The 24,844-nt window shown below is 40.3% G+C and overlaps 3 protein-coding genes across 6 annotated transcripts; 2 read left to right on the plus strand and 1 right to left on the minus strand.

The window, feature by feature from the left end:
* The first annotated feature begins 130 nt into the window (after nucleotides 1-130).
* rb1 (retinoblastoma 1) lies at nucleotides 131-17,509 on the plus strand. 2 transcript variants are annotated; one of them, XM_077504363.1, is made up of 27 exons: nucleotides 131-203; nucleotides 1,767-1,887; nucleotides 2,416-2,519; nucleotides 2,801-2,935; nucleotides 3,020-3,058; nucleotides 4,069-4,118; nucleotides 4,302-4,412; nucleotides 4,587-4,732; nucleotides 4,821-4,898; nucleotides 6,087-6,196; nucleotides 6,303-6,377; nucleotides 6,509-6,596; nucleotides 6,679-6,795; nucleotides 6,896-6,952; nucleotides 7,123-7,154; nucleotides 7,269-7,345; nucleotides 7,429-7,652; nucleotides 12,456-12,571; nucleotides 13,491-13,657; nucleotides 13,785-13,930; nucleotides 14,009-14,113; nucleotides 14,195-14,308; nucleotides 15,193-15,338; nucleotides 15,410-15,440; nucleotides 15,532-15,674; nucleotides 15,806-15,852; nucleotides 16,440-17,509. In XM_077504363.1, exons 2-27 carry the CDS (start codon nucleotides 1,849-1,851, stop codon nucleotides 16,508-16,510), a joined length of 2,568 nt encoding a protein of 855 aa, XP_077360489.1. In that variant the 5' UTR covers nucleotides 131-203; nucleotides 1,767-1,848; the 3' UTR covers nucleotides 16,511-17,509. The 2 variants fall into 2 exon arrangements, with proteins under 2 accessions (XP_077360489.1, XP_077360488.1); XM_077504362.1 differs by lacking the exon at nucleotides 131-203 and adding an exon at nucleotides 1,025-1,266.
* On the minus strand, nucleotides 9,587-11,368 carry LOC144005898 (lysophosphatidic acid receptor 6-like). Its single transcript, XM_077504364.1, has 2 exons — nucleotides 11,150-11,368; nucleotides 9,587-11,047 (listed from the first exon to the last, which is right to left on the minus strand). Exon 2 carries the CDS (start codon nucleotides 10,991-10,993, stop codon nucleotides 9,905-9,907), a length of 1,089 nt encoding a protein of 362 aa, XP_077360490.1. The 5' UTR covers nucleotides 10,994-11,047; nucleotides 11,150-11,368; the 3' UTR covers nucleotides 9,587-9,904.
* A 575-nt stretch (nucleotides 17,510-18,084) lies between the features above and the next one.
* LOC144005895 (short transient receptor potential channel 2-like) lies at nucleotides 18,085-24,686 on the plus strand. 3 transcript variants are annotated; one of them, XM_077504360.1, is made up of 13 exons: nucleotides 18,106-18,475; nucleotides 18,784-19,476; nucleotides 19,793-19,993; nucleotides 20,072-20,236; nucleotides 20,299-20,473; nucleotides 20,546-20,746; nucleotides 20,813-20,975; nucleotides 21,075-21,167; nucleotides 21,521-21,713; nucleotides 22,036-22,163; nucleotides 22,247-22,316; nucleotides 22,398-22,515; nucleotides 22,601-24,686. In XM_077504360.1, the coding sequence occupies exons 1-13, from the start codon at nucleotides 18,299-18,301 to the stop codon at nucleotides 23,347-23,349; spliced, it is 3,126 nt and encodes a 1,041-aa protein (XP_077360486.1). In that variant the 5' UTR covers nucleotides 18,106-18,298; the 3' UTR covers nucleotides 23,350-24,686. The 3 variants fall into 3 exon arrangements, with proteins under 3 accessions (XP_077360487.1, XP_077360486.1, XP_077360485.1); XM_077504359.1 differs by having other exon boundaries at nucleotides 20,299-20,746; XM_077504361.1 differs by lacking the exon at nucleotides 22,036-22,163 and having other exon boundaries at nucleotides 18,085-18,475; nucleotides 20,299-20,746; nucleotides 21,521-21,595.
* The last annotated feature ends 158 nt before the right edge of the window (nucleotides 24,687-24,844 follow it).

Here is a 24,844-nt window from a genome sequence, read left to right on the forward strand (position 1 = left end):
TTTTTTCCTCAGAAAGTATCTGCGTTTATGTTGCCATTATTGTATTTTCTACCAGAAGCACGCATGCTACCAGAAGAGGGTAGTAGTGAGTCAAAGTATCCACTGACAAACAAGAACGAGGAAGTCGGCCGAAACCTTGCTCTGCACCGCCACTCACTTTTGATTGCCTGTTTGTTCAGCCAGTAACATTGCACCATCAAAGAGTAAGACTTTTTCAACACTTAATAAGATTGGTCAATAATTCCTTCTGAAAACAACACAAAGACTGACTTTGAGTGTAGATTTAAGAAAAATATATTATTTTACCAAATTGTGACTTATGAGGTTTCGGCGCGACGCCAACGGCATGGGTGAGAAAAAGCATGAAAACGCCGCAGAAAAATCAATGCATTCAAGTTTTGTGGCAGCCTAAGATGGCCGCCAAGGCACTTTATGGCCGCCAAGGCACTTCCGGTGGCTTTACTTTTGCCGACGGTAATTCATACTTTCAGAGCATTCAAGTGACAGTCCATGGTGTAATAAAGTTTAGACATTCATAACTCTTGTTGATTCTGTAAGATTGCCACATATACCACAAATAAAGGATTCGTTTATTCACAAGTACTAATATGAGTCGACTGTTACAGTTAGGTGTGTGGGGGGGGAAAAACAAGCAAGTATTCTGTTCTTTGTGACGTAGGAATTCAAATGGCGGGATAAATGCAAATAAGCGGATGTTGCGTATACACTTTCCCGCGGTTTTCTCTCATGATTTTGGGTTCGATCGTTTCTAATATGCTCTTTCTCTTCCGGTCACATGATGCTGCGGTTCGCTACACAAAACAACCAAAGTAACGCAGTACTGTTTTGTAATATTATTTGCGCAATACATAGATGATATAAATGGAATTGCTCATATAAGCAAATAACATTTGTTTTCATTTAATCAGTTGGCGGCGGTAGGCACGTTTAGTACGGCATTTCCAACCCAGCGCGCACTGCAGTGACACAAATCGAACACACCACTCCGGTTTCCGGAAGTCATCCATGTTTTGTGTTATCGACACACACCCGCTGGATTGGGATTTAAATTCAGTATATATATATTTTTTAAAGAGTCTGCATCATATACTCAATATTTGCCATATATCTGCTGGTTTGTTAGCGGGTTACAAGGATGCCACCTAAGAGGCGTAGTGCCGGGACGATCCAAAACAAAGAGCCGAAAAAGAGACGTGAAAGTTCCTCTCCGGACATTAAAACGACTCCAGAGTTCTCGGTTAAAAAGTAAGCCACCTAGATATTATTTTTAAGTTACAAATTTGAAAGTGCAACGCTTGTTTCATGTTATACTGTCGATGACTCTTTGATGATCATTTGGCTAATAATCTCTCTCTCTATCTCTATCTCTATCTCTATCTATCTCTATAAATCGAGGCTCAATACATTATTGCGCCTCAATATTAGTTTCACTTACACAAACCACTGAAATCAACCTGAAAACGGCAATAAAAGTACTTCACTTTGATATATTTGACACTACTAGATGTTAAATCAACCTGAAAACGGCAATAAAAGTACTTCACTTTGATATATTTGACACTATTAGATGTTAATTCAACAAAATATTTGCTATTGTATTTGCACTGCATCTCGATACGAAATACATAGCCGCTAAATCACACACAAATATGTCGTTACAAAGATAATTTCTCACGAGATAGTAAAATGATTTGAATTTGCAGATTTAGTGTTGATATAATTTGTGTTTTCTCGCCAATCTCTAGGCACAAGGACAAGGATGCTGACTTTGTTGCTCTGTGCAAGAACCTGCAGGTGTCTGATCTGGTTTGTGACTCTACTTGGAAGATGTACAAAAGTCTCGAGGAATGCCTGGATGAATTTGCTGTACGTACTGCAGAAATGCTCTTGTCATACAAACAGAGGCCATTTTTCTCGCAATGTGACAGGATTTCAACCATAAAATGAAAATCTGTCCAAATGTATTTAGGAAGGCCATTTCAACTTGAGTACAATACAGCAAGAATTTTGAAAATTGGATGAAATGTTAGGGAAAAATTGAGCTTTTAAGCCAACGTTTTTGTGTGATATCCCCTTTAGAATATGTGGTCAAAAACAGTATAACTTTTTTGTTTCTCAAATTTCTCCTCATTTCTTCCATTTGTCTTTTACAAGTTTCCGCTAAAAATATCCCTAGACAATATATTTTTCTGAATTTATTTGTTATAGGGGGTTTTAGAGACATTTGAAGTGCTCATTCCATTTTTTGAAAATTATTCCACAAAGTCGGTTGTCAACCACTTGTCACATTGCTAATTTATCGACTCCCTTATGGCCAAATAGCTGCTAGATTAATGTTTGTGAGTTTCCAAAAAAAATGTAAACGATGCAATTTTTTTTAACATCTCACTTTAGGAAGATGAAAAAAGGCTGTGGGGTTCCTGTCTGTTCACAGTTGTGACCGACATGGACGTTACTTACTTCACCATAAGTCAGGTCTTAAAAGCAGTCTCTATGAAGTAAGTACTCATGATGGTTCCTCATAATGTTACTGCAAATAAATTGTGTTGATTGGGCATTTTCCTGAACTGAGACTAGTTAAAATTCAAAGTAAAGTTTTGTATTGTGAGTTTGTTAAATGGACCCAATTTATGATATCCACTTTGCACACATTATTAGCATTCAATAACACACCATGAAAGTACTTACGTTAAATATTTGTATTATTGTTGTACTGCATACACTGAGATATGTTGATTTAAGAACAAAATATATCTTTTCTTCTACAAAACGTTTTCAGCGTGAAGCAGTTTGTGGCTCTGGTTCGCAAGTTGGACATCAACTTGGACGCAATAAGCACCAAGGTGAATTCAGCACTAAAACGACTGGAGAACAAATACGATGTGACCCTGGCTCTTTACCAGAGGTTTGAGAAGTGAGTAAACGCGCATAGCATTGGCGTTAAAGATGCCTAATTTGAAGGCTAAATTGTTATTCCGATGTCATGTTGTTGTTTCAGGACGTGCAAAAGGATCTTTGCTGTGGCCCCTGAGGCAAAGTAAGTTGAACACTTTCTTGCTTGGTTTAGATCAGTAGTCTGCAACCTGTGGCTCTTTAGTCTTCTGTGGCTCCCTGTCAGGGGGGGGGGAAACGTAATTTTTTACAATATAAAATATTATTTAAATTAATGATTAAATTAAAATAATAGCAAATGAAACACAAATGAAAAAAATAAATATCTGAAAAATGTCAGAGCCCATTTTTTTTAAGTTGTCAGAAAAAGAGTTGAAAGGCAGATAGATGAAAGTTTAAAAAATTACCTAAAAATGTAAAAACAATAAAGTAAAGATAAAATTTCTAAAAAGGAAGAGGAAAACCCGAAAGTGACCATAAAATGCCCATGAAATTCCCCAAAATGTCAGCGAATTGAATAAGAAAAACAGAAAACGTTTAAAAAGTGACCATAAAATCTCTAAAAACAAAAGGCATAAAACTACCATAAAATGCACACAAAATTGGCCCCCAAAAATCAGAACATTTATTTAAAAAAAGAAAAAAAAAAGAAAAACAGAAAACGTTTAAAAAGTAAATATAAAATATCCCAAAACAAAAGAAGCAATCCTGAACATTGACATATAATGTCCACAAAATTGCCCAAAGAGTCCCAAAAAATAGATTTTAGAAAAGGCAAGAAAGTAAATGTTAAAAAAACAAACAAAGAAAAGAAAATATCTTGAAAATTACCATATAATGTCCATAAAATTGCCAAAAATGTCAGAAATTGATCTTTAAAAAAGGCAGAAAAAATGTCAAAAAAATAGCCATAGCATGTTCCAAAAGGAAAAGAGGCGGATACTTCCCATAATGTGTCCATAAAATTGTCAAAAATGAATTGGATGCTGCATATTTTTCTGTTATGTGCAGCTAATATTGGCCCTTGGTACATAAGACTAACAATAACTCGCTTTTTCCTTCATCACAATGTTTCAATGTTTTGTGGCTCCAGACAGATTTTTGGTTATTTCTTTGGTCTAAAAGGTCTCTTTTGCTCACTGTTTGGTTTTCCAGGAAGACTGAGATCATACGCACCTGCTGGACGATGTTCCTTTTGGCCAAAGGTTAGTTAAGTGTTTAAAAATACGAATCACGATCAGGTGTTGGAATTATTTCCATCTTGTTCCCAGTTCCGTTTCTCACTCATCCTTCCTTTTTGGTTCCATTGGAATGTTTTGGTGCCGATGCTTGTGTTTGTGTGTTGCCTAACAGTGGACCTCCACGCTGTGATGATGTTTCTCCTGCAGGAAAGGCTTTGCAGATGGAGGATGACCTGGTCATATCGTTTCAACTGCTGCTGTGCACTCTAGAGTTATTCATCAAGCGATGCCCTTCCGCTCTACTGCAGCCTCTTTACCGTAAGACTCCGTTGCATATTGCAAATTTACGCTTCATGTGGAAAAATCTGTTTACACACTTATCACATTTTGTGCCCTTGGGCCAAGAGAATATTCTGCCATGGATGAAAGTTGACTTCCTTATAGCATATAACATTTACAAAATGAACAAAATCAAGTTGTCACCGTTGTCAGAATCAGCCGTCAGCAAGGTTCAGATCCCCGTCACGCGAACATCTCGTCGCAACCAGAACAACGCCAAAGCGCGACCTGCGGAACCCGAGGCGAACATGCTGCTGCTTGAAACCTTGTGCAAGGAAAACGAATGCAACATAGATGAGGTTTGCGTTTCTGCGCTTGATAAACATCATCTGGAAAAGTCTTTGTTTGACCCCATGTGCGCTTTCTTCCTGCTAATTGCATTTGTAGGTTAAAAATGTCTATCAGAGCAGTTTCTCCGCTTTCCTGGTGTCACTGGATCTTCCCAAATCTCCTGGTCTTCCTCAGGTACGCCTTGTGAGGGTTGTTTCGCCTCACTGTGTTCTCATCATTTATGTTCGTTCGTCCGTTGTTGAACATGTGAGTGCACAATATGCAAATTGTCCTTTCTGTTTGTTAAGAAAATAATTTATTTCCTGTGAAATATTTATGTCATTCATTTCTTACACATCCAAAACACCCAATCTCACCTTAATAATCCACTCCAAAACAGTTGGGTCAAAAAGAACCCAATTTGGCTAAAAAAAAAAAAGAGACCGACCCAACTTTTTGAGTTATTTAATCACCATAATTGGGTCAATAAATAACCCACAAAACAACACCAAGAATTAGGTTATTTTTTACAAAACAACACCAAAATTGGGTTTTGTTGTGGGTTACTAATTTCATCCAACCTGCACCCTTAAAACTGCTTCTTTATAAATAACCCAATTTTGGTTACAAAATTGAACCGACCTGCTACTTGGGTCAATTTGACCCAGCTTTGGGTTGTTTTATATCCAAATAATCTAATTTTGGGCATTTTGTACAAAGAAGTGTGTTGTTTTTATAAAACAACCCAAATATTATTGTTTTAAATCCAAATAATTCAATTTTGGGGTTTTTGTACATTTTTAATTTTTTAATTTTTTAAAACAATCCAAATATTGGGTCAAATTGACCAAAGTAGTGGGTTGGTCGTATTTACACAAATTGGGTTGTTTTTGAGTTGTTTTTATTGGGTCACTTTGGGTAAAAAAAAATTGGACCGATGGCACAATTTGGGTTAATTCAACCCAACTTTCTTACACAAAATGACAATTTTTTTTTTTTTTTTGGGAGGGGGTGAAGGGTGGTTAAAATGACCCACAAAATTGGGTAAAATTGACACAAGTAGCTTTTTGGCCCCATTTATGCCACAAATTGGTTTATTTTTTTAGTTATTTTAAATGGTTTTTGGGTTTAAAGGAAAAAAAAAAAGATGTTTTTGACCCAACTGCTTTTAAGAGTCAAACATGGATTATTGAAGCAATCGTCTATAGATAAAAAAAAAAACAAAAGCAAAAAAAAACAAAACGAGTGTACCGTATACAATTTACAATATGATCCAGATCAACTTAACATGTTCTTTCATAAATGTGATCATATACTGAATATGTCCATTTGTCGCCAATACATCTTAAGCGATGAACCCACAGCTTTTTACTCTCACCACAGGCCAGTAGCGTCAACGAACAGTATGAAGAGCACTACCTCAAGAGTAGAGACATTGATGCACGGCTATTTTTGGATTACGATGAGACACTTCTTATGCCTGAAATAGACCCGTAAGGATTTTAAAATCAGAACTACCTTCTGGTTTAATGATTGAGGCAAATACAATTGAGGGAATTAAAAAAAAAAAAAAAAATCATTCATACATCCTTCCTCCAGGGTCCAAGTGGAGAGAACACCGAAGAAGAACATGCTGGAAGAAGATGCCATTCCCATCCCTCAGACTCCAATCAGGTGAGCAACCACATACAGAAGGTGTTGAGGTCATGTTAGTGACAACATATGGGGCATGTTATGTGTGCTTATCATAGATCATTGCTGCACATTTAAAAAAAAATGTTTTTATTGTCGTTTTGTCTCATCAGAGCCGCTATGACCTCCATTCAGCAGTTGAGGGGCGATCTCACCACCTGTGGCGACCGGCCGTCCACCAACTTGGCAACTTATTTTAAGGTGCTTCTCCACAAACCTTTGCACTAATTACAAATGTCAGCTGGCGTCCGTGTGTGACTTTGCGCCTCCTTTGTGTTATCAGAACTGTACCGTGGACCCAACGCGGGATGTGCTGAAGCGCTTGGAGACATTGGGACCAACATTTAGCCAGAAGTTTGCTGAGGCAGTTGGCCCGCGCTGCATCACTCTTGGAAAGCAGGTATAAAGTCACACTCGAATAGATGCGGAGCATAATAATACTCTTTTATTTGTAATGATGTGTTATGGTGAATGGTTTTTATTTGTATTGTATTTTACAGAGATTTACGCTTGGTGTCAAACTCTACTACAAAGTCATGGAGGCCATGCTCAAATCGGTACTGTATTTTTGATTCACAGTTTTTCGAGGAATGCCATTTAGCAATTTTATTTCATAAATTCTACTTCTGTCAATAAAATGTTTGGATCCAAAATCTTAAGATAAATGTGGAACCAAAAAAAAAAAAAAAAAATCAACATTTACACTTTTGTTCTTGGTTTTCAATAGGAAGAGAAACGACTGTCTGTGCAAAATTTCAGGTACTAATGTAATGATTTTTAAGTTTTCTTTCCATGTATTAATTTCTACTTTTGTTGACTGTTGGAAGTCGTTGCATGCTTTTTGTTGTTGTGCTATTTTCTGGCCCATTATAGTAAACTTCTCAACGACTCCACATTCCACACATCACTCTTGGCCTGTGCTCTGGAAGTTGTCATGGCAACATACGGAGGTGTGTTTATAAATATTTTTTACAAGTTTTTGGATTCTGTCATGTTAGTCTGGAGACCCTAACAGTTCACTTCTCCTGATTAGAGAGCAGTTTCAAGACTGGAGGGTACAATCACGGCCGCGGTGGTGACCCGGGCGAAGCGGACCTGTGCTTTCCGTGGATACTCGACTTTTTAAACATCAGTGGCTTTGACTTCTACAAAGTCATCGAGAGTTTCATCAAAGCAGATCCCACACTGAGCAAAGACATCGTCAAACATCTGGAGACCTGCGAGAACCTCATCATGGAATGTATCGCATGGAAGACTGTTAGTAAGATTTCCTTACATATACACATATGATCAAGGTCAAATCGATGCACTTTTATTGCCAATCCAGGATTTATTTATTTTTTTCCTGTAATTAACCAGTACCTAAAAATCAATCAGGCTGATTATTTGTGGCCGGAATTGTCTTGGAACGTGGTTCTTGTTAGCCCCTGGGTGGTTGTCTCATTTTGGGCGTTTTTTTTTTTTTTTTTTTTTTTTTGTGGATTTAAAAAAACGCTAGTAAGCTAAAAAAAATTTCAGCAGATAGTCCTAACATGTAGAGGTTAAAATTGGCACCATGTGGTAGTTTCTAAATGATTACAAATGGGAGAGGGCAATTTATACCACATAATTTTACAAAATGCCGATTTTGGTCACATTGACTCCTATTATACATCATAATTTTTGATATACTGTAAACCATTGTCAAAAAATCAGAGCAGGGCAGAGATGTGCTTTGATTGACAGGCATTGATGGTTTAGTTATATTCCACAGCTCCATGACTCAGAGATGCTGTAAATCCCCACGTTTCTCCCTGAATGAAATTAGTTTGTTTTATGAGAACATAAAATGGAAGGTGGAACATGTTCATGAGTTTCTGTTGGAGCAATTAAAACAGTAGCAGGTAAAGTTTAATGAAGGCAAGTTGCTCACCACTTTATGGAGTGTATATTTACAAAGGCGAGATATAAACACGCACCTGGAACAGACACAGTTGACTTAATCTTTGATGGTGGTCAACAACATCTTTTTGACGATAAAGTTTTAACTTTGGATTTCCATAAAAGAGGCAAACAAAGCTTGAGGTCAATTTGTACCAGATACTTAAGAACCACTATATCAGGGGTGGCGAGATCCGGTCCTCGAGTGCCGCATTCCTGCTGGTTTTGGATATTTCCCTTCTTCAACACAGCTGATTCATGATCAGCTCATCAGCAAGCTCTGCAGAATCCTGATAACGAGCCTGTTAATTGGAATCAGCTGCACTTCGAGTAGGGAAATCTATAAAACCTGCAGGACTCCGGCCCTCGAGGACCGCAGTTTGCCACCCCTGCACTAGATACTGGCAGGAAACGCAATTCACGTCACAACAGGCAGCAGTTTGGCAGTTAGTGAGCAATTCTTCCAAAAAAAAGAGGCCTCAAGCTTTGTTGCATCTCCCAGTTAACGTTTACTGTCATACTAAACATCAGAGAATTACATGTTATGTGTTAAGGAAATTCTGCTAGCTTAATGGTAACACAATATAAAACGACACACCTTAGACGGAACATACATTTGAATAGAAAAGGTGACGTACTGTTTGATTATTTGAAATAACGGCAAATTCCACTCAGTCATGTATCAGTATCCTTGGTTGCATTCCTGCGTGCCTCACGTACACTTTGGTCAGGAATCGGACATGTTTCTCGAGGCGTGTTGTTGCTCGCATGCTGATGTTTTACAAGTGGGAGGTATTACCCCGTGTCAGAGCAGACCCTCGGGCAAAGCTGCCTGACAGGAATGCTGCAGCGCTCAGTCTTGCACACACAGCTTTGGCAAGAAAGGGCAACGAGTATTTTGCATATAATTCTAGCTTCACCAGCTCCACTGTTTGTTTTTTTTGTCAGGTGACAATTTGAACGGTTTCTCATATTTGAATAATCTAGATTTGCATTTTATTAAGTATTCATGATTGGATTCCTGCTGTTTCTGTTCCAAGCAATTGCTGATTTTGTTTCACTTCAGTTGTTCGGTTCAGACCAGTTGTAATGTTATTAAACTGTTGCCTGGTGCTAGGGTATTGTTAATCATTTACCACACCTGGCAGCTTTTTGAGTCATTGTGCGTTTGTGACCTCAGCTAGTCAAACTACTTACAGTTGTGATGTAAGCGACTGTATGACTCAGTTGTGCAGACCTATAGTTTAAAAAAAAACCCACTTCTTATAAGGTTAAGTTCAAATCATAACTGATTTATTTACTTTCAGAATGAAGCTGTCTGAGGGCGTAGCACTTATTAAAGTGCCTTGAAAGTCTTCAGAGGCCTCAAGTACATAAAAAAACAAAACAAAACTAATACTGAAGACAAGTGCGTTCCATGTACAAAAAAATAAGCTCTTTCAGAAGCGTACAATTTCATTGGAATATCAATCCAGTCAGATGTTCTCATTTTTGTGGGCTGAATAAGGGAAATGTCTTTGGTCCCACTAATTAGTGTCCAATGTCTTATGTTCTTAGTTGTATAAAACCAATTTTATCCTTTCATAGTTTCACAAAGTGGAATTTGCTTTCACCTGTAAACTCTTTGAGACGGTTCCGAGAGGCCTCAATGTCCGACTTCTGGGTGTAGTATTTGGGCTGCTTTGCGCGCTGTCCCCATGCAGTCTGTCGAGAAGCTTGACGCCGTTGTGCCACACGGTGGACTTGCGTTTGATGGAGCTCTGAATGGCCTCCGACGTGAAGTAATAAACAACGGGATCGAAGCAGCAGTTGGTCACTGCGATGCACAGCGAAATGGGGTAGATGGTTCGAACCACATGTTCGGCGTAACATCCTTTGAGGACTTTGGTCCGGACCAGAGAGTAGAACATTAGATTGATGTTGTAAGGGATGAAACAGAAGCAGAAGATGAGTAGATGTACGATGATCATCCTCAAAACCTTTGCCTTGTTGATGCTTCCGCCGCGGCTGATGGTTTGAGGTTTCTTCAAGGTCCGTAGAACCATCGCAGAGCAGAAAACGTTGACCATGAGTGGGATCACAAAGCCCACCGTCTCGATGAACATCACCACCTTGGACAGCTCGGACTTCCACTGGTTGTTGGAGTAGTTTTCAAAGCAGTAGTTGGACGAAGCGTTGACGTTTTTGGGTGACGTGGTATCCAGAAGGAATCCTGTGGGGATACTTCCAGAAAGAACCAGCACCCATACCGCTACACAGGCCAGTTTGGCGTTCCGCTTGGTCCGAATTTTCTGAGAGCGGAACGGGTGCACGATGGCTAGAAAGCGGTCGACGCTGATGCAGGTGAGGAAGAAGATGCTGCCGTACATGTTGGTGTAGAAAAGCGCCACGGAAATCTTGCACAGCTCGCTTCCGAACATCCATTCCCGCTTTATGAAGTAGACGATCCGAAAAGGCAGGCTGAGGACGAAGAGCGAGTCCGAGACGACGAGGTTCACCATGTACGTGGTGGTTTCGTTCCTCAGCTTCAGCGTGCACCCAAAAATGTACACGGCCACGAGGTTGAAGAGGAAGCCAAAGACAAACACCAGGCTGAAGACTGTGCTGTACAGAGGGTACTTGAAGTCATCGTTCTTGATGCACTTCGTCAAGGTGGCACCCAGTGTACCATTTGACATTTTGAAATCAAGCTGATGGTTCTGTTATGTTCACAGAGTGGAGTAGTTCATCGCCTGCCACCAAAAAAAACCTGTTTATCCACCAGTCTGTAACAGTCCATTTGTTTGCATTTGCATTGGGAGAGGAAAATGGAGTCAAAATGCTCAATTAAACACCTTTTGCTTTATCCAAACATGAGTCCTTGTGCATTGGGTAATCGTCCTTGTTCTTTAGTTGATTTTGTCTTCCTGTTCCTTAAAAGTCACACGTGTGCTCTGCAAGCCCGTACAAACACGAAGCGATCTCTTGTTTCGCTTCCGTCGCTTCTGCTCGGTCTGAAGGTCTTTTACAAGCTGCTAGCGTGTCAGACAATTCGAGACAAAAGGAAAGGGAGGAGCCTCCACTCGGGCCAAAGCCTTCCCACTTCTGTTTTGCACTTTAAATGACAATATTAATGTAAGAACTTGTTATTCCACAATATCTGGGTTTCCTTTATAGTTGTTGTATATGTTTTATATTCTTTGAAGCTGCTGCTGACATGGATTTTTATGATCTCTTATTTTCCTTTTCACTTTTGTCTAATAAGTCCACACTGGACTTTGATAGCAAACCATATGTCAGTCGATATAGTTGAAGCTGACAAATGTCATTGCTATGGCTCACCAGGATGTGTTAACTACAAAAGAACAACACACTAGTTGCATGTCTGTACCTGCAGCTGCTGAGTGGGAACCACACCCGAGTGCCTCGTCAGCTCATCTCGTGTCTGTTTACACGTGGATAGTCACGTGCAGAGAAATATCAGTGTAGTATAGTGTGTGCATTATATTCAAATCATATATTTATATATATATATATATATTTTTTTTTAAAATCCAGATTAAAAAATAAATAAATAAAAACATCTAGCAAAAGTCAGTATACTTTACTGAAAAAGTCATCTGGTTGTTTTTGTGAAAAAAGTAATAAATAAAATAAAAACTAACGGGCAAAAGGAGGTTGCAGGGAGGTTGATGATATTTAAAAAAAAAAAAAAAAAAAAAACTCAATGCTGTATAAAACTCAGGATGTTTATTTAAAAAAAACAAACAATAAAACTCATGCTATTGACAACAAAAATTATGTTTTTGTACATAACAGCAGTGACGAAGAATGCACTTCTATTGGCTCAGTGGTGCAAAGAATCATGGTCTATATAGTTCACAATGCTGTCTTCGGTGGAAGCGGGTGAAAAGTAATGTTATGTTGACAGTTTGGCTACTTTTAATATTGTTACGATAAATAAAGATAAATAAATAAATAAAATAGATAAAGATAAATAAACCAGTATTACAAGTACAAATGGCATCTGCTTATTTATGGTTTAAAACGGTGACAGCTATTTTTAACAGAATTTTGAGTGCAGAATCCAAAACTGATCTCAGTTTTCCCTGTTGAGTCTGCAATCTCTTTTCAAAAGCTCCTTTTTATTTCATGCCCCAGGATTCGCCTCTCTTCGAGCTGCTGAAGCAGGAGCATGAGGGCGGCGCAGTAGAACAAGCGGAGGCTCCTGCTAGCTTCAACCAACCGCTGCAGCACAACCACACGGCTGCCGACCTGTGAGTCCACCAGCCAACACGTCAATGTTGCAAAACCACCGTGAATCAGAAGCATGAGTTTCATGTGCTCGTCACTTTGAGTATACATACTAAGATATGATTCATTGAATCAGTTAGAAAGGGGAAGTGTAGTCAGTTTGGATTTGGGGGGGCTACATTAAGTTAACTTTTGGTACACCAAAATTTATACGTTTTTAAAAAAAATTTTTTTTTTTTTTTTTTTATTGTTATTATTCTCAATGTTATTTCAATATTTTACCTTAACTCTTTGACTGCCACACGTTATAAAAACAAAACAAAAAAATCCACAGTGCCAGCCGCTTTTGAGCATTTTAACTAGGGAGCTTCGATACCACTTTTTTTCAGACCGATACCGATACTCAGACCCTCAGTACTCACCGATACCCATACCAACTGCCGATACCAGTAGTACATTTTGACAAGTAAAAAAAATCACTAAAAGATATTTTTAAACAAATATATTTCCTTTAATTTTGACAAAAAACAGCACAGTCACACTTCAATAGTCTTAACGCTCAAAATAAAACACAAAAATGCTCTTTTAGTTTGAGATTCACAATTTTGAAGTATTTCCAAACCGGTGAAGTTTTGGTGAAAAACTGCTGCAAGCTAGCGCCAGTTACAGGCAAGGAGGACTCACTTAATGTTTTCCCCCTCTGCCATCGGTCGCTTGTACTCGTCTGCGTAACGAGTACTCGAGTACTTGAAATGAGGCTGGTATCGGCCCATCCCTAATTTTAACTCATCTTTCAAGGCAAAAAGAATATTGTTTGCCTTTACTACATATACAATGTGGCTACTAAATGAAAGATCGCATTCCATTCAAAGGAATTTTACTAATCATTATTAAACGTCTTTGGCAGTCAAAGAGTTAATGTGGCAATTTTTTATGTGTCAGGTATCTGTCCCCCGTTCGCCCGTGCCTTCGCAGCTTGCCTTCTGACTCAACCGCCCCGCCTGGTTCTCAACCTGCCGCTCCACCGCCGAATCAGCCTGCCCCCCAGGCTGTGGGCAAGAACCCCCGGAACCTCAAGTCCAACTCTCTAAGCCTCTTCTATAAGAAATGTACGCAAAAATCTTTTTTTTTTTTTTTACTCCATTTTGAGAAACGTGTGAATTAATTGTGTCCTTTTCGCAAACATCAATCGTCACATGGTGAAACTGTTGTTGATGTTTGTTTCTTTCAATGTAGTGTACCGCCTGGCCTACACCAGACTGAAGATGCTCTGCTCTTATCTCCTGTCCTCCCATTCCGAGCTGGAGCCAATCATCTGGACGCTCTTCCAGCACACCCTGCAGCACAAGTACGAGCTGATGAGAGATCGTCACCTGGACCAGGTAGCCTAGCAATTTTCAGTCTCTGATATCTCAACGTTTTCATCCGCTCAGCAGCTGCCTCCTCACGTTCTCTTCTAGTTGATGATGTCGGCCATGTACGCCATATGCAAAGTCAAGAGTGTGGATCTGCGTTTTAAGGCCATCGTGTCATCATACAAGAACATGCCTAACACGAACCAGGAGGTGATCCAGTCTTTCAACAAACCTCTTTGCCCCCTCCCTCTCAGCTTGTTAATGTAACCGGACGTGTATGTTTATTTACAGACTTTCAAGCACGTGTTGATCACAGAGGGACAGTACGACTCCATTATAGTCTTCTACAACCAGGTGTTCATGCAAAAACTGAAAACCAACATCCTGCAGTATGCGTCAACAAGAGTAAGACACCCTTTGTACCCAAGAATCGTTCCCCATTTACATCAAGCAGTATTGAGTTACAATTTGCTTTGCTTGTACAATAAAGATTTATTGATTAATTTTCAAACATATTTAGGTGAGTATGAATTTCATAAATAATTTCAGAAAACTTCACACTTATAATTATTTTTGAGGTGAAGTTGTTTAATTAAATGGGAAGTCAAACCAAAAATTCTTTACAATAATTTCTTTACAAGATGATGATGATGATGATGATGATAATAATAATAATTCTTATTATCAAATTATTTGATAATAATAATTATAATTATGGCATTTGTGGAATATGAATCAAGAAGCAAAATCCACCCATTGTTATCTATATCAGGGGGCGGGACATTTTGCGATTTGCTGTCGCCTCAAGGTGACATCACAGTTGCTCAGGCAACTACCAATCAAAAGGCTCACCTGTTTTCTGAGTTTGGTCATGTGATGTTCACAAGCTGAACCGTGATTGGTCGTTAATCTGCCTACAGAAACTGATGTCATATCTGGCAGCAAGTGACAAAATGGCCGTCTCCTAAGATGGCTAAAAATAGGTGGATTTTGCTGCTTTATTCATATTCCACAAACACAATATTGAGCGAATAGCGTGATTAAACTAGTGGGGCTACATAGAAATTAGTGTGAAGAAATGTTTTGGAGCTCGTGCATATTTCAAACACAAGATTAAGGAGACAAAATGGCCGCACATGACGCTGCTCTGTGGCTGTATGAAGCCCGTACAGTAAAAAATAAAAAATAAGAAGAAAAACTGTTGTAGTAGTAGTGAATTAGTTGACTGGAAACCTTCCAACAGTCAAGGTCTGTTTTACTTTTTTTTTGTTGTTGTTTTTTTCTTCCAGCCTCCGACCCTCTCCCCAATCCCACAAATTCCATGCAGCCCTTATAAATTGCCCAGTTCACCTGTGCGTCTGCCCGGAAGCAGCAACGTGTACGTGTCGCCCATGAAGAGCTCACGCCCCCCCGGCATGATGACTCCACGCAGCAGGTCAGCACGTCGCAGTTGCACCGCTTCAAAGTTAGCATCTGCTTGACCCATCTTGTTTTGTCTCTCTGCAGAATGCTGGTTTCCATTGGTGAATCATTTGGGGTACGCTCCTTTGTTTTGCTACCCCTGATATGTTGACTGCCAAGACTTTCTTATTTTTACTTTTTTTTTTTTTCTTCATTGTCATGTGTAGACGCCCAATCGCTTCCAAAAGATCAACCAGATGGTCAGCAGCGGCGAGCACGCCATGAAGAGAGCCTCAGATCACGGAAGCACGCCCAAACTTCTCAAGAGGTTACGATTTGATGTTGATGGGCAAGATGAGCCTGATGGAAGGTTGGTTAAAAAAAAAAAAAAAAATGCCCTGGAGTGGCATAAAAGGAAATTAGATCAAAATAATTGATATGTTTTGAAAAAGAAACGTTTTGATGGATGCTTTTTTTGTTTTTTGTTTTTTTTTGTAATAGCAAATCTGATGGAGATTCAACACTGATCCAGAGGCTCAATGATTTGAGTAAGCAACTGCTCTGTTTGTATTCATGTTCTGAAATGTAACTTGTATCATTCATTAACTTATTCCCTCCCGGCTGTTTCACTGTATTTTGACTGATTTTGCAAGGCCCACAGAATATTCTGTTCTATCGCTCTAAAAACATGTAACCTTCCAAAAGAAAGATTAATGTGTCTTCTTTCATCAGGAAAAAAAAGGATATTTCTCTCTGTTTCCGTTTTGCACCATTTAGCATTATAATATAGCTAAGTTTCATCATTATTCACAATGTTTAAAAAAGTGGGGAAAATAGCTTGTTGCAACATGGCTCTAGTTGATCTCTTATACTCTGCTGCCACCTGCTTGCCGTTTTTGTAATAACTACCATTCTCCAAACGTCCCTCTTCAGTTCAGAGGCTGCATCAAAGCCTTCTGTGTGCTCTAGCATTAAAAAAAAAACAAGCGTATAAATATGTCTTTGGGAGCATGGTAATATTTAAAATAGAACATATTTATACGTTTTTGGGAGCAAATGAGTTAAATAACTCAAATAGTGAACACTGCTCACTGACTTAACTTCTACTCTAACACACGGCTACTTTTCTACGCAGCCTCCGCCCGCAGTCGCATGCAGGAGCAGAAGATGAAGGCAAATGCGGAATCCCTAAAGGAGCAACTCTAAAATCTGCCTCTGCACCGTTGGTCAGAATGTGAACTCTCGTTTTATGTGAAACCGGAGTTTTACTGAACATTTAGTGCGTGGTTTTAGTTTGTATTTAACATGTTTCGATAAAATATGTTCGTCTATATGTGAATATTAGGTTGACGATTTTTTATTTTTTATTTTTTTTTATATATAAGATAGTGTGCTTGATTTTTATTTGTATTGGACTCACTTGACACAGCACTGAGACATGGTGCGAAGTGTGGATTTTTCACACTGTCGTTTTCAAATGGTTCAATCGTGATGCAACATTTGTTAAATCAGTATACAGTGGATATAAAAAGTCTACACATGCCTTTTTCAAATGCCAGCTTTTAATATATATGTAAAAAAAGATGAAGATAAAAAAAAATTCAAAATTTTATCCACCTTTATGTGGCTTATCACCTATACGACAAAATTATCTTTTTACACAGGAAAATAAAAATAAGAATGTGGCGTGCACATCTTGTAACTAGGATGTGGCTTTGTTTAGGAGTGACCAATTATATTTTAAACACTAAAATAGACGTTGGCACATAATTGCCATCATTTAAAGCACCATGAATTTGACTTTTTATTTCTGCTGTATTTATTTAGAGTATTTAGAGCCCTATAAACGTTCAAGATTTTTTTTAAAGTCTTATTATAATTGAACATTTTCAGGGCTCTGATTTTTCAGACACAAATACAAAACGTCAGGTTTCCTGATCATCCCAATGTTTGCATTTTAATTGGAATTTGCATAGGATTGAAGCACCTCTTGAACCTGAAAAAAAAAAAAAGTGTTCAGTAACTGAGTGTCCAAGTTTTTTTTTTTTTTTTTGCTTTTTGCTAGTTTTTGTTTTATTCCTATCATTGTTTAAAAAAAAAGTTCTAGAATTGTAATTTATCAGAGTTTTAAATTCAAAATGTGCTTTTTAAGCTACTTCTCGAAATTGTTTTAAAATATTTCCTTTAAAGTAATGATTTGTTGTAGATGTTTTTTTTTATATACCACTTTTCAGACGTGCGTGAAGTTGGCCCGCCACCCCTCGCAAAATTTGATGGAAATAGTCTGTTTCGTTTGTGCTGAGTTTGCGATTTTTACAGCACAAACGTAGCACAAACAAATGGACCCATTTCAGGTCCGTTTTTCAATAGATGGGGGGGCTGGGTGAACAAATACATTTATAATAACTGCAAAACAGTAATAGTACAAAACGGAACCTTTTATGGCACAAATGAAACAAGACTATTTCCATCAAAGTTTGCGTGGGGCGGGCCAGGGCCAACTTCACGCACGTTCTTTTCAGCATTCACTTTCACTTCTCTCCAGCTCATCTTTGCACTTTTCATCTTAACACGTGACGTCACAAAGTACTTTTGTTTTGTTTGCTGTATAACATCTGTCGCACCACCACGAGATGCAAGTGTTATTTCAGAACAGTACAAACCAATAAAAAACTCAGAATTGTCAATAGCTCTGTCAGAAATTTGGGTAGCCTTAGGCTAAGTAAGCGCCTTCAGAATTTTGATAGTCTATAATAATAATAGGCTATGTTTTAATTATTTACTCAGCCCACCTCCTTAACCCTCAGAGAGAGAGAAAAAAAAAATCCTGAAGCCTGTTTTGCTCTCCTCCCTGCTGTTCCTCAGGGAATGCTGACATCTGCCGCCTGTGCAGTAACAACCACCCTAATTGATACCCAGCCTCTGTTTTCAGTGGAGGCCACAGTTTAAGCAGAAACACTTTGAACAGGTTACATTTTAATTGGCTGGCTCCCCATGGGGAGCTCATGGAAATGTAGGTTCCTTACAGACAGCTTCACATGCTCACGGAGAGCCAAAGTGCTTGTTTCGCTTCTTTCTCTTCCATCTGTTTTGATTGCGTGGAACCGGAAAATTGCTCCAAATTTGTTCGTCTGTTTTTGGCTGCGGGTATCAGGGATGCAAAACCTCACAGTAAGTACTCAAAGTCATATTTGTGCATTGGCTCAAAAAAGGAGACACTGGATTATGTTGTTTGTAAAGTAAAAGCTAAGGTGGAACAGTGCGAAGCCTATGGTAATGGAGATACTGGTCAGGGTTTAGGATGTCCTTTGCTTCTCTCGCAAAGTCTGCTTGGATAGGCTCCAACTCACCAGTTTCTCTGAGTATGAGCAGTATTGCAAATTCATTTCTCGATATATTTTATTTATTCTAGCCAACTTTCATTTGCTAAAAATGCATGTGAACCATTGTAAGAAGTGCTAATTTACCTGTACTGTCAGCCAGAACAATGGCGCGAGATCATGAACAAGAAAATGCAGTTCCCACCAGAGCTCATCGGCGCCATCCAGGAAGGGAAATTCGAGCTGGTGTGCAGCCTGCTCAAGACGGGCGATGGCATCATCCGCCAGCTGGATGACTCTGAAGATCGCCTTTGGAGGGAGGCCCTCAACTTGTCCATCCGCCTGGGAAGCGATTGCATCATGGATGCCCTACTCCAGGGGGTCAAGTTCGACTTCCGTCAGATTCACGAGGCTCTGCTTGTTGCCGTGGATACCAACCAGCCGCGAGTGGTCAAGCTCCTGCTGGACCGCCTGGATCAGGAGAAAGGAAACAAGATGGACGTGCGGTCCTTCTCTCAAGCCATCTTCGACCACTCCATTGACAACTCGCAGTTCGCCCCCGGCGTTACCCCGCTGACCTTGGCGTGCCAGAAAGATCTTTACGACATCGTCACCATGCTCACCCAAAAGGGTCACGTCATCCCGTGGCCGCACAAGATCTCCTGCGCCTGTCTGGAGTGCCGCAACGGGCGTCAGTACGACCTGCTCAAGTTCTCCTTGTCCCGCATCAACACCTACCGCGGCATCGCCAGCCGCGCTTACCTGTCCATCACTTCTGACGACGCCATGCTCAGCGCCTTCAGTCTCAGCAGCGAGCTCCGCAAACTCTCTCGGAAGGAGCCGGAGTTCAAGGTCAGAAGTATCAAACATTTTTTAAGTTTTCCATCTTTCTTTTTTTTGTCTTGGGTTATTCTCAATAAAGGTAAGCTTCCCATGACCTGGGCTAGCCCCATAGAGGTAAGTTCCGAATAGTATCTAGTATGACCAGTTGTCTTTGTGAAGTATCTACTGGGTGTCAGGTTCTGCCTTCATATCTGCTCTGTAACCAGTGAACAGGCCTTTCTTAGTCGTGTCTTATGAACGACACCATCATTTATCTGCAACTTTTTACATCCACGTTTGTGGATTTGACAATAATCGGATCTGCCACTCACCGTTCCCAATGCAGCCTCAATACCTGAGCCTGGAGGAGCTTTGTCAAGAGTTTGCTGTGGAGTTGCTGGGTATGTGTCGCAACCAGAGTGAGGTGACCACCATTCTCAACAGCTGCGGGGACGAGAGCCAGGACGCCTTGGACGAGCAGGCCTTCGAGGAGGGCATACCGAACCTGTCAAGACTGCGCCTCGCCGTCAACTACAATCAGAAGCAGGTGGCAGTGAAGATGTAGTGATGAGATAGGGAAGACTTGATCCTGCGCTCACACGTGTTCATCATCGCTTTCGTGCAGTTTGTGGCCCACCCCATTTGCCAACAAGTTCTGTCTTCAATCTGGTGTGGCAACCTGGCGGGTTGGAGAGGTAGCAGGACCGCTTGGAAGCTCTTCGTCTCTGTTGGGATCTTCTTCACCATGCCCTTCCTCTGCCTCGCCTACTGGATTGCACCAAAGTCTAAAGTAACCAAAAATCAGTTCTCGCCTCACCACAACACTCGACAATACTTTTGTCTCTGATTCAGGTGGGAAAGATCCTAAGAATCCCTGTGATCAAATTCCTTCTTCACTCCGCCTCCTATCTGTGGTTCCTCATCACATTACTCGGTGAATCCATAACCATGGAGATGTATCGGGATAAGTTTGCGGCGAGGCAGCAGAACATCCTGCACAGCTCTTTCCATATGGTGTGGGTGGTCGGTGGGTGCGAGCTCTCACCACTGTCAAGCCACCCAACTCGTACTCAAACCAAGAGTTGCCTTATCTCGTCAGGTTTCTTCTGGTACGAGTGCAAGGAAGTGTGGATCGAGGGTCTGAGGAGTTACTTCCTGGACTGGTGGAACTGCTTAGACATGATGGTGCTCAGCATGTACTTGGCCTCCTTCGCCTTACGTGTGCTCATCATGCTCAAGGGTCATTTCCTCTGTCTTGACGCTAATGGCTCAGAGGAGTGTGTCTACTTCACCCAGACGGGTAGGTAAACAACGGGGCCATCACTTCATATCGTGAGAGACTGTTAAGGTTCTTTCTGTGTGGCAGTGCGTGACGACTGGCATCAGGAGGACCCTCAGCTGATTGCGGAGGTTTTGTTCGCAGTTACAAGCATGATGAGCTTTACTAGGCTTGCTTACATTCTCCCAGCACACGAGTCCCTGGGAACGCTCCAGATCTCCATTGGCAAGATGATTGACGACATGATGAGGTGATAGTGTTTATTATTCGGAAGCCTTTACAGTAACTCGTACTTCTTGAAATTTATATCTCTCTCTCTCTCTCTCTCTCTCTATATATATATATCTAGATTTATGTTCATACTGATGATCATTGGAACAGCCTTCCTATGCGGTATCAACAATGTCTACGTCCCTTATGTCATCTCTCCACATCTTGGCAGGTGAGTTTAAGCTTTACCTTGTTTGTATAGGACTAGTGACTTAAATATCACAAACAAACTTGTTATATATTATTTTTAATCTACTGTCGTAATTGCCCTTGAGAATGTGATGAAATACTAGCTCACTATGCTAGCTAACGATTACTAGCTTACTATGTCATCCTTGAGCATGTGCTGAAATACTAGCTAACTACGCTAGCTAACGAATACGAGCTAACTATATCATCCTATGTTATCCTTTTTACATTATTGTTTTTCATGCCACCATTGAACTACTGTACGGTGAACTCAGACAAACATTCGGTAGTTGTGAAACTTTTCTCTTTGGTCTTCGTTTGGGTTCTTCATTGCAGATTTAATGAGACTTTCCACTTCCTGTTCTGGACCATGTTCGGTGTGGCCAACCAGGACTACGTGGACATGCCACAGTTTGTATTGGCCGAGTTTGTCGGACGGATTTTGTACGGCATCTTCACGCTCGTCATTGTCATTGTCTTACTCAACATGCTTATTGCCATGATTACCAACTCCTTTCAGAAAATTGAGGTATACAGTTTGTTTGTTGGATTTCCTGCTGTGAAGTAAATGTATTTGTTTTATTTATCTATTTATTGTTGTTGTTATTATTAAGGCTATTACAATCCCATTTAGGCTATTGTTTAGCATATATGCCTCAGTTGCAAAGCTCTCAGTTCGAATCTTGGCTGAAGTGCTTCCCTCCACATTCCAATGTTAGCTAACTTAAGCTAATTTTCGTGCCCTGCCGTTGTCTGAAAGTGACCCGAATGACAACGTATGCTAAACAATACGGATAGGCAGATTTCGATCCTAAGTTGCAACACTCTCTTATGTCAGCACATCATTTCAGGACGATGCAGATGTTGAGTGGAAGTTTGCCAGATCCAAGCTTTATCTCAGTTACTTCCGAGAGGGCCTCACCATGCCTGTCCCATTCAACATCATCCCTTCGCCAAAAGCTTTCTACTACATATTAAGGTGGGCGTCAAACTAGCTGCAAAGGAATTTAACTTTTTTCCCCCCCATCTGTTTTAATGTGTTCATTTGGAATCCTGTATCAGGGGTATCTTCAGGCGTATCTGCTGCTGTGTTAACTGTAATTCGGCGAAATACCCGCCAATTGCTTCTTTGGTAAGATTTAATGTGACAAAACAAATTCATAATTTTCTTACCTAATATTATTAAGTTCTTTTGTTGTTGTTTTATGTGAAGTCCAACAAAAAGGGCTCAGAGGACAGCCAGGTTCCGTACCGTCAGCAGGTGATCAGAGCTCTGGTACAGCGATACATCGAATCGGCTCGCAGGGAGTTCGAAGAGACCAAGAGGAAAGGTAACACGGATGTTGACTATATCGCACTAATAGTGATTATCAACAAAACACATTCAAATGCATTCCCGCAATGTTTCCCCATCAGATGTTGGTAATCGAATCACTGAGCTCAACAAAGCTGTCGTGAGGATGCACAATGACCTAAAAGTGGTCCATCAGCATTTGGTCGACGAGGGCCACCCTGCGGCTGACAGGCCGTCCACGGACGGCTCATCTTTCCTGGGTAAATACATCTTCGGCGCCAGAAACAATTTCCGAGGCTTTAACAGCCAGCTGGATGAGAAAATGACGTCACGTGACATAACGGTGCATCACGGAGAGGAAGAGGAGGATCACGTAAAAGGCCAATCGGATGAAAAGGAGACAGACGCGCATCACGGGGGCGAATGTGGAGAGGCGGGGTCAAGGCTGGCATCACACAGTGATTTGGTGAAGATGGAGGAGGGGAGAGTTCAACTGGAAAAAGAGGAGCGAGAGGCAAACAGAAGTGACAACACAGAGGAGGTCACTGCACCTTTAAATACAGAAAAAGGAAAGAAAATACGTCCTGATTCTCCCAAAGGAGTTAAAAAGGAAATAAATGAGGAGGTTGGCACAGAGAATAAGGTTAACACATTTAACAACATAGAGCTACAAGAAAAGAAAGTGGAGGCCCGATGGATGAAAGGGCGACAATTTGAGCCAAATATCTGTGAAAGATGTGATGAAGGTGAAACTCCTGTGAGCCAGACAACAATACCTTCACCATCTGGTAGCAGCAGTTCCCGGGACACGGGATTTGGGTCCGAAGATGGGGAGGCCTCCATTGATGAGACAGAAAGTAAGACGATGTAACATGTTGATTTTGTAGATTTCAAAATGGGCACTTGGTCATATCTATTCATTTACATTTTAAAAGCAGTTCATTTCAGTCCACAAACAGATATAGGAATGATGCATCTAAAAACAAATTCAATATCATCAACTTCATGACTTGAAACTGTAATTTGTATATTATACAGATTAAAAAAAAACAGAAAAATTAAATCATGAAATATTTCACTGTGTTGTGAATCTACACAAGCTGCAGTCGTGACATTCACTTTTTATGAAGATTTGCTAGGAATAATGTGTAATATTTAGCGCCATCCAGTGGTGAACTAAAGTCATTCTTTTTAAAAACCCACTATTAAAAAGTGCTTGTTGCTAGTGTCGGACAAGATGAGTTGCCTGCTAGTGGTTGTCGCTGAGTCCTGAGATTTTGGCTCCCGCTGCTTATTTGCTCTAGTAAGCTGTTACTAGCTTCTTCCGCTAGCTGCTCTTGTTAGCCGGGGGGGTCATTAAGATGGGTACAGTGTTTGTGCAGATCCCCCTAATGCCTCAGTGTAACAGTTGCAAGTCTCAGCTTGCTTCACACGTTTTGCTCCCACGAGGTCGCCCTCGTTAATTTATCGCCTGAAGCATGTCCCCATGGTCATTTGCATCCATCTCCTCCAAAGGAAAACATGCCAGTGTTGTCGGGATGTTGCTTTCCCATCTTGTTGTGTGGCAAAGCTTCTGGCTTTACTGTAGCTATAGCAACCATGCAACTGCAATGGTGTCCACGTGATCTGACTGAGAGATGTCACAGTTGAAAAACAAGTAAACCGTTTTCAACTTGTGCAGAGACACATTAATAACATGCAACTTACATGACAATAAATTAAAATGTGTTTACTGCATATAATCAGAATCCATTATTACGTTACACTCCAGACTGCATCTCAATATCTTTTTGTCTGAGAACAAATCAAAGGGGGTGAGAAAAGGTGTTTATCAATAAACGCAACCTTGTACAGGTACGTCGACACGACAATACACTCACCTTCAAACGAAATTGCGTTTTTGGAGTGGACTGCCAGGTGAGTCGTGATTTTATGCAGCTTGGTTGGCTTATATCTGGGACACGGGGCAGTGGTACAGCTTACAGCATGTTGTGCAGCGGTTAACTGCTATTTTTGTGCCACTTGTTATGATGGAATGATGCATCTACGTAAGGGAAATAAAAAGTTACGTTACAAAATCCAGACGACTTCCCGATTAATTTATTTAACCACGTAATGACGTAGCCTCTATATCTCTCGTTCTTAATATGTTTTAAAACTATTTTGAGAGCGTGGTCACTTACAGCTTCCGTTTGCGCGTTCAAACAATGAGCGTCTCAACTATTTCCGGTGCGCAATAAATGAAATTTCCGGGCTGAAGGTGATGTATAAGATTATATTATACTGTTGAAAATAAAATGTTGATTAAAATGTTTTACGGCATTCTAATAATTTTCATACAGCAACGTGAATTTATTTTTGAAAAC

Source organism: Festucalex cinctus, chromosome 18 (genome assembly GCF_051991245.1).
Source record: "Festucalex cinctus isolate MCC-2025b chromosome 18, RoL_Fcin_1.0, whole genome shotgun sequence".
Lineage (NCBI taxonomy): Eukaryota > Metazoa > Chordata > Actinopteri > Syngnathiformes > Syngnathidae > Festucalex > Festucalex cinctus.

Coding starts and splice junctions, on each gene's coding strand:
- rb1 (XM_077504362.1), top strand. CDS start 1,157: ATGCCACCTAAGAGGCGTAGTGCCGGGACGATCCAAAACAAAGAGCCG. Junction 1,267..1,766: donor CCAGAGTTCTCGGTTAAAAA/GTAAGCCACCTA, acceptor GCCAATCTCTAG/GCACAAGGACAAGGATGCTG. Junction 7,346..7,428: donor TGTCATGGCAACATACGGAG/GTGTGTTTATAA, acceptor TCTCCTGATTAG/AGAGCAGTTTCAAGACTGGA.
- LOC144005898 (XM_077504364.1), bottom strand. CDS start 10,993: ATGTCAAATGGTACACTGGGTGCCACCTTGACGAAGTGCATCAAGAAC.
- LOC144005895 (XM_077504359.1), top strand. CDS start 18,299: ATGGGGAGCTCATGGAAATGTAGGTTCCTTACAGACAGCTTCACATGC. Junction 19,477..19,792: donor GGAAGGAGCCGGAGTTCAAG/GTCAGAAGTATC, acceptor TTCCCAATGCAG/CCTCAATACCTGAGCCTGGA. Junction 21,168..21,520: donor ATCTCTCCACATCTTGGCAG/GTGAGTTTAAGC, acceptor TCTTCATTGCAG/ATTTAATGAGACTTTCCACT.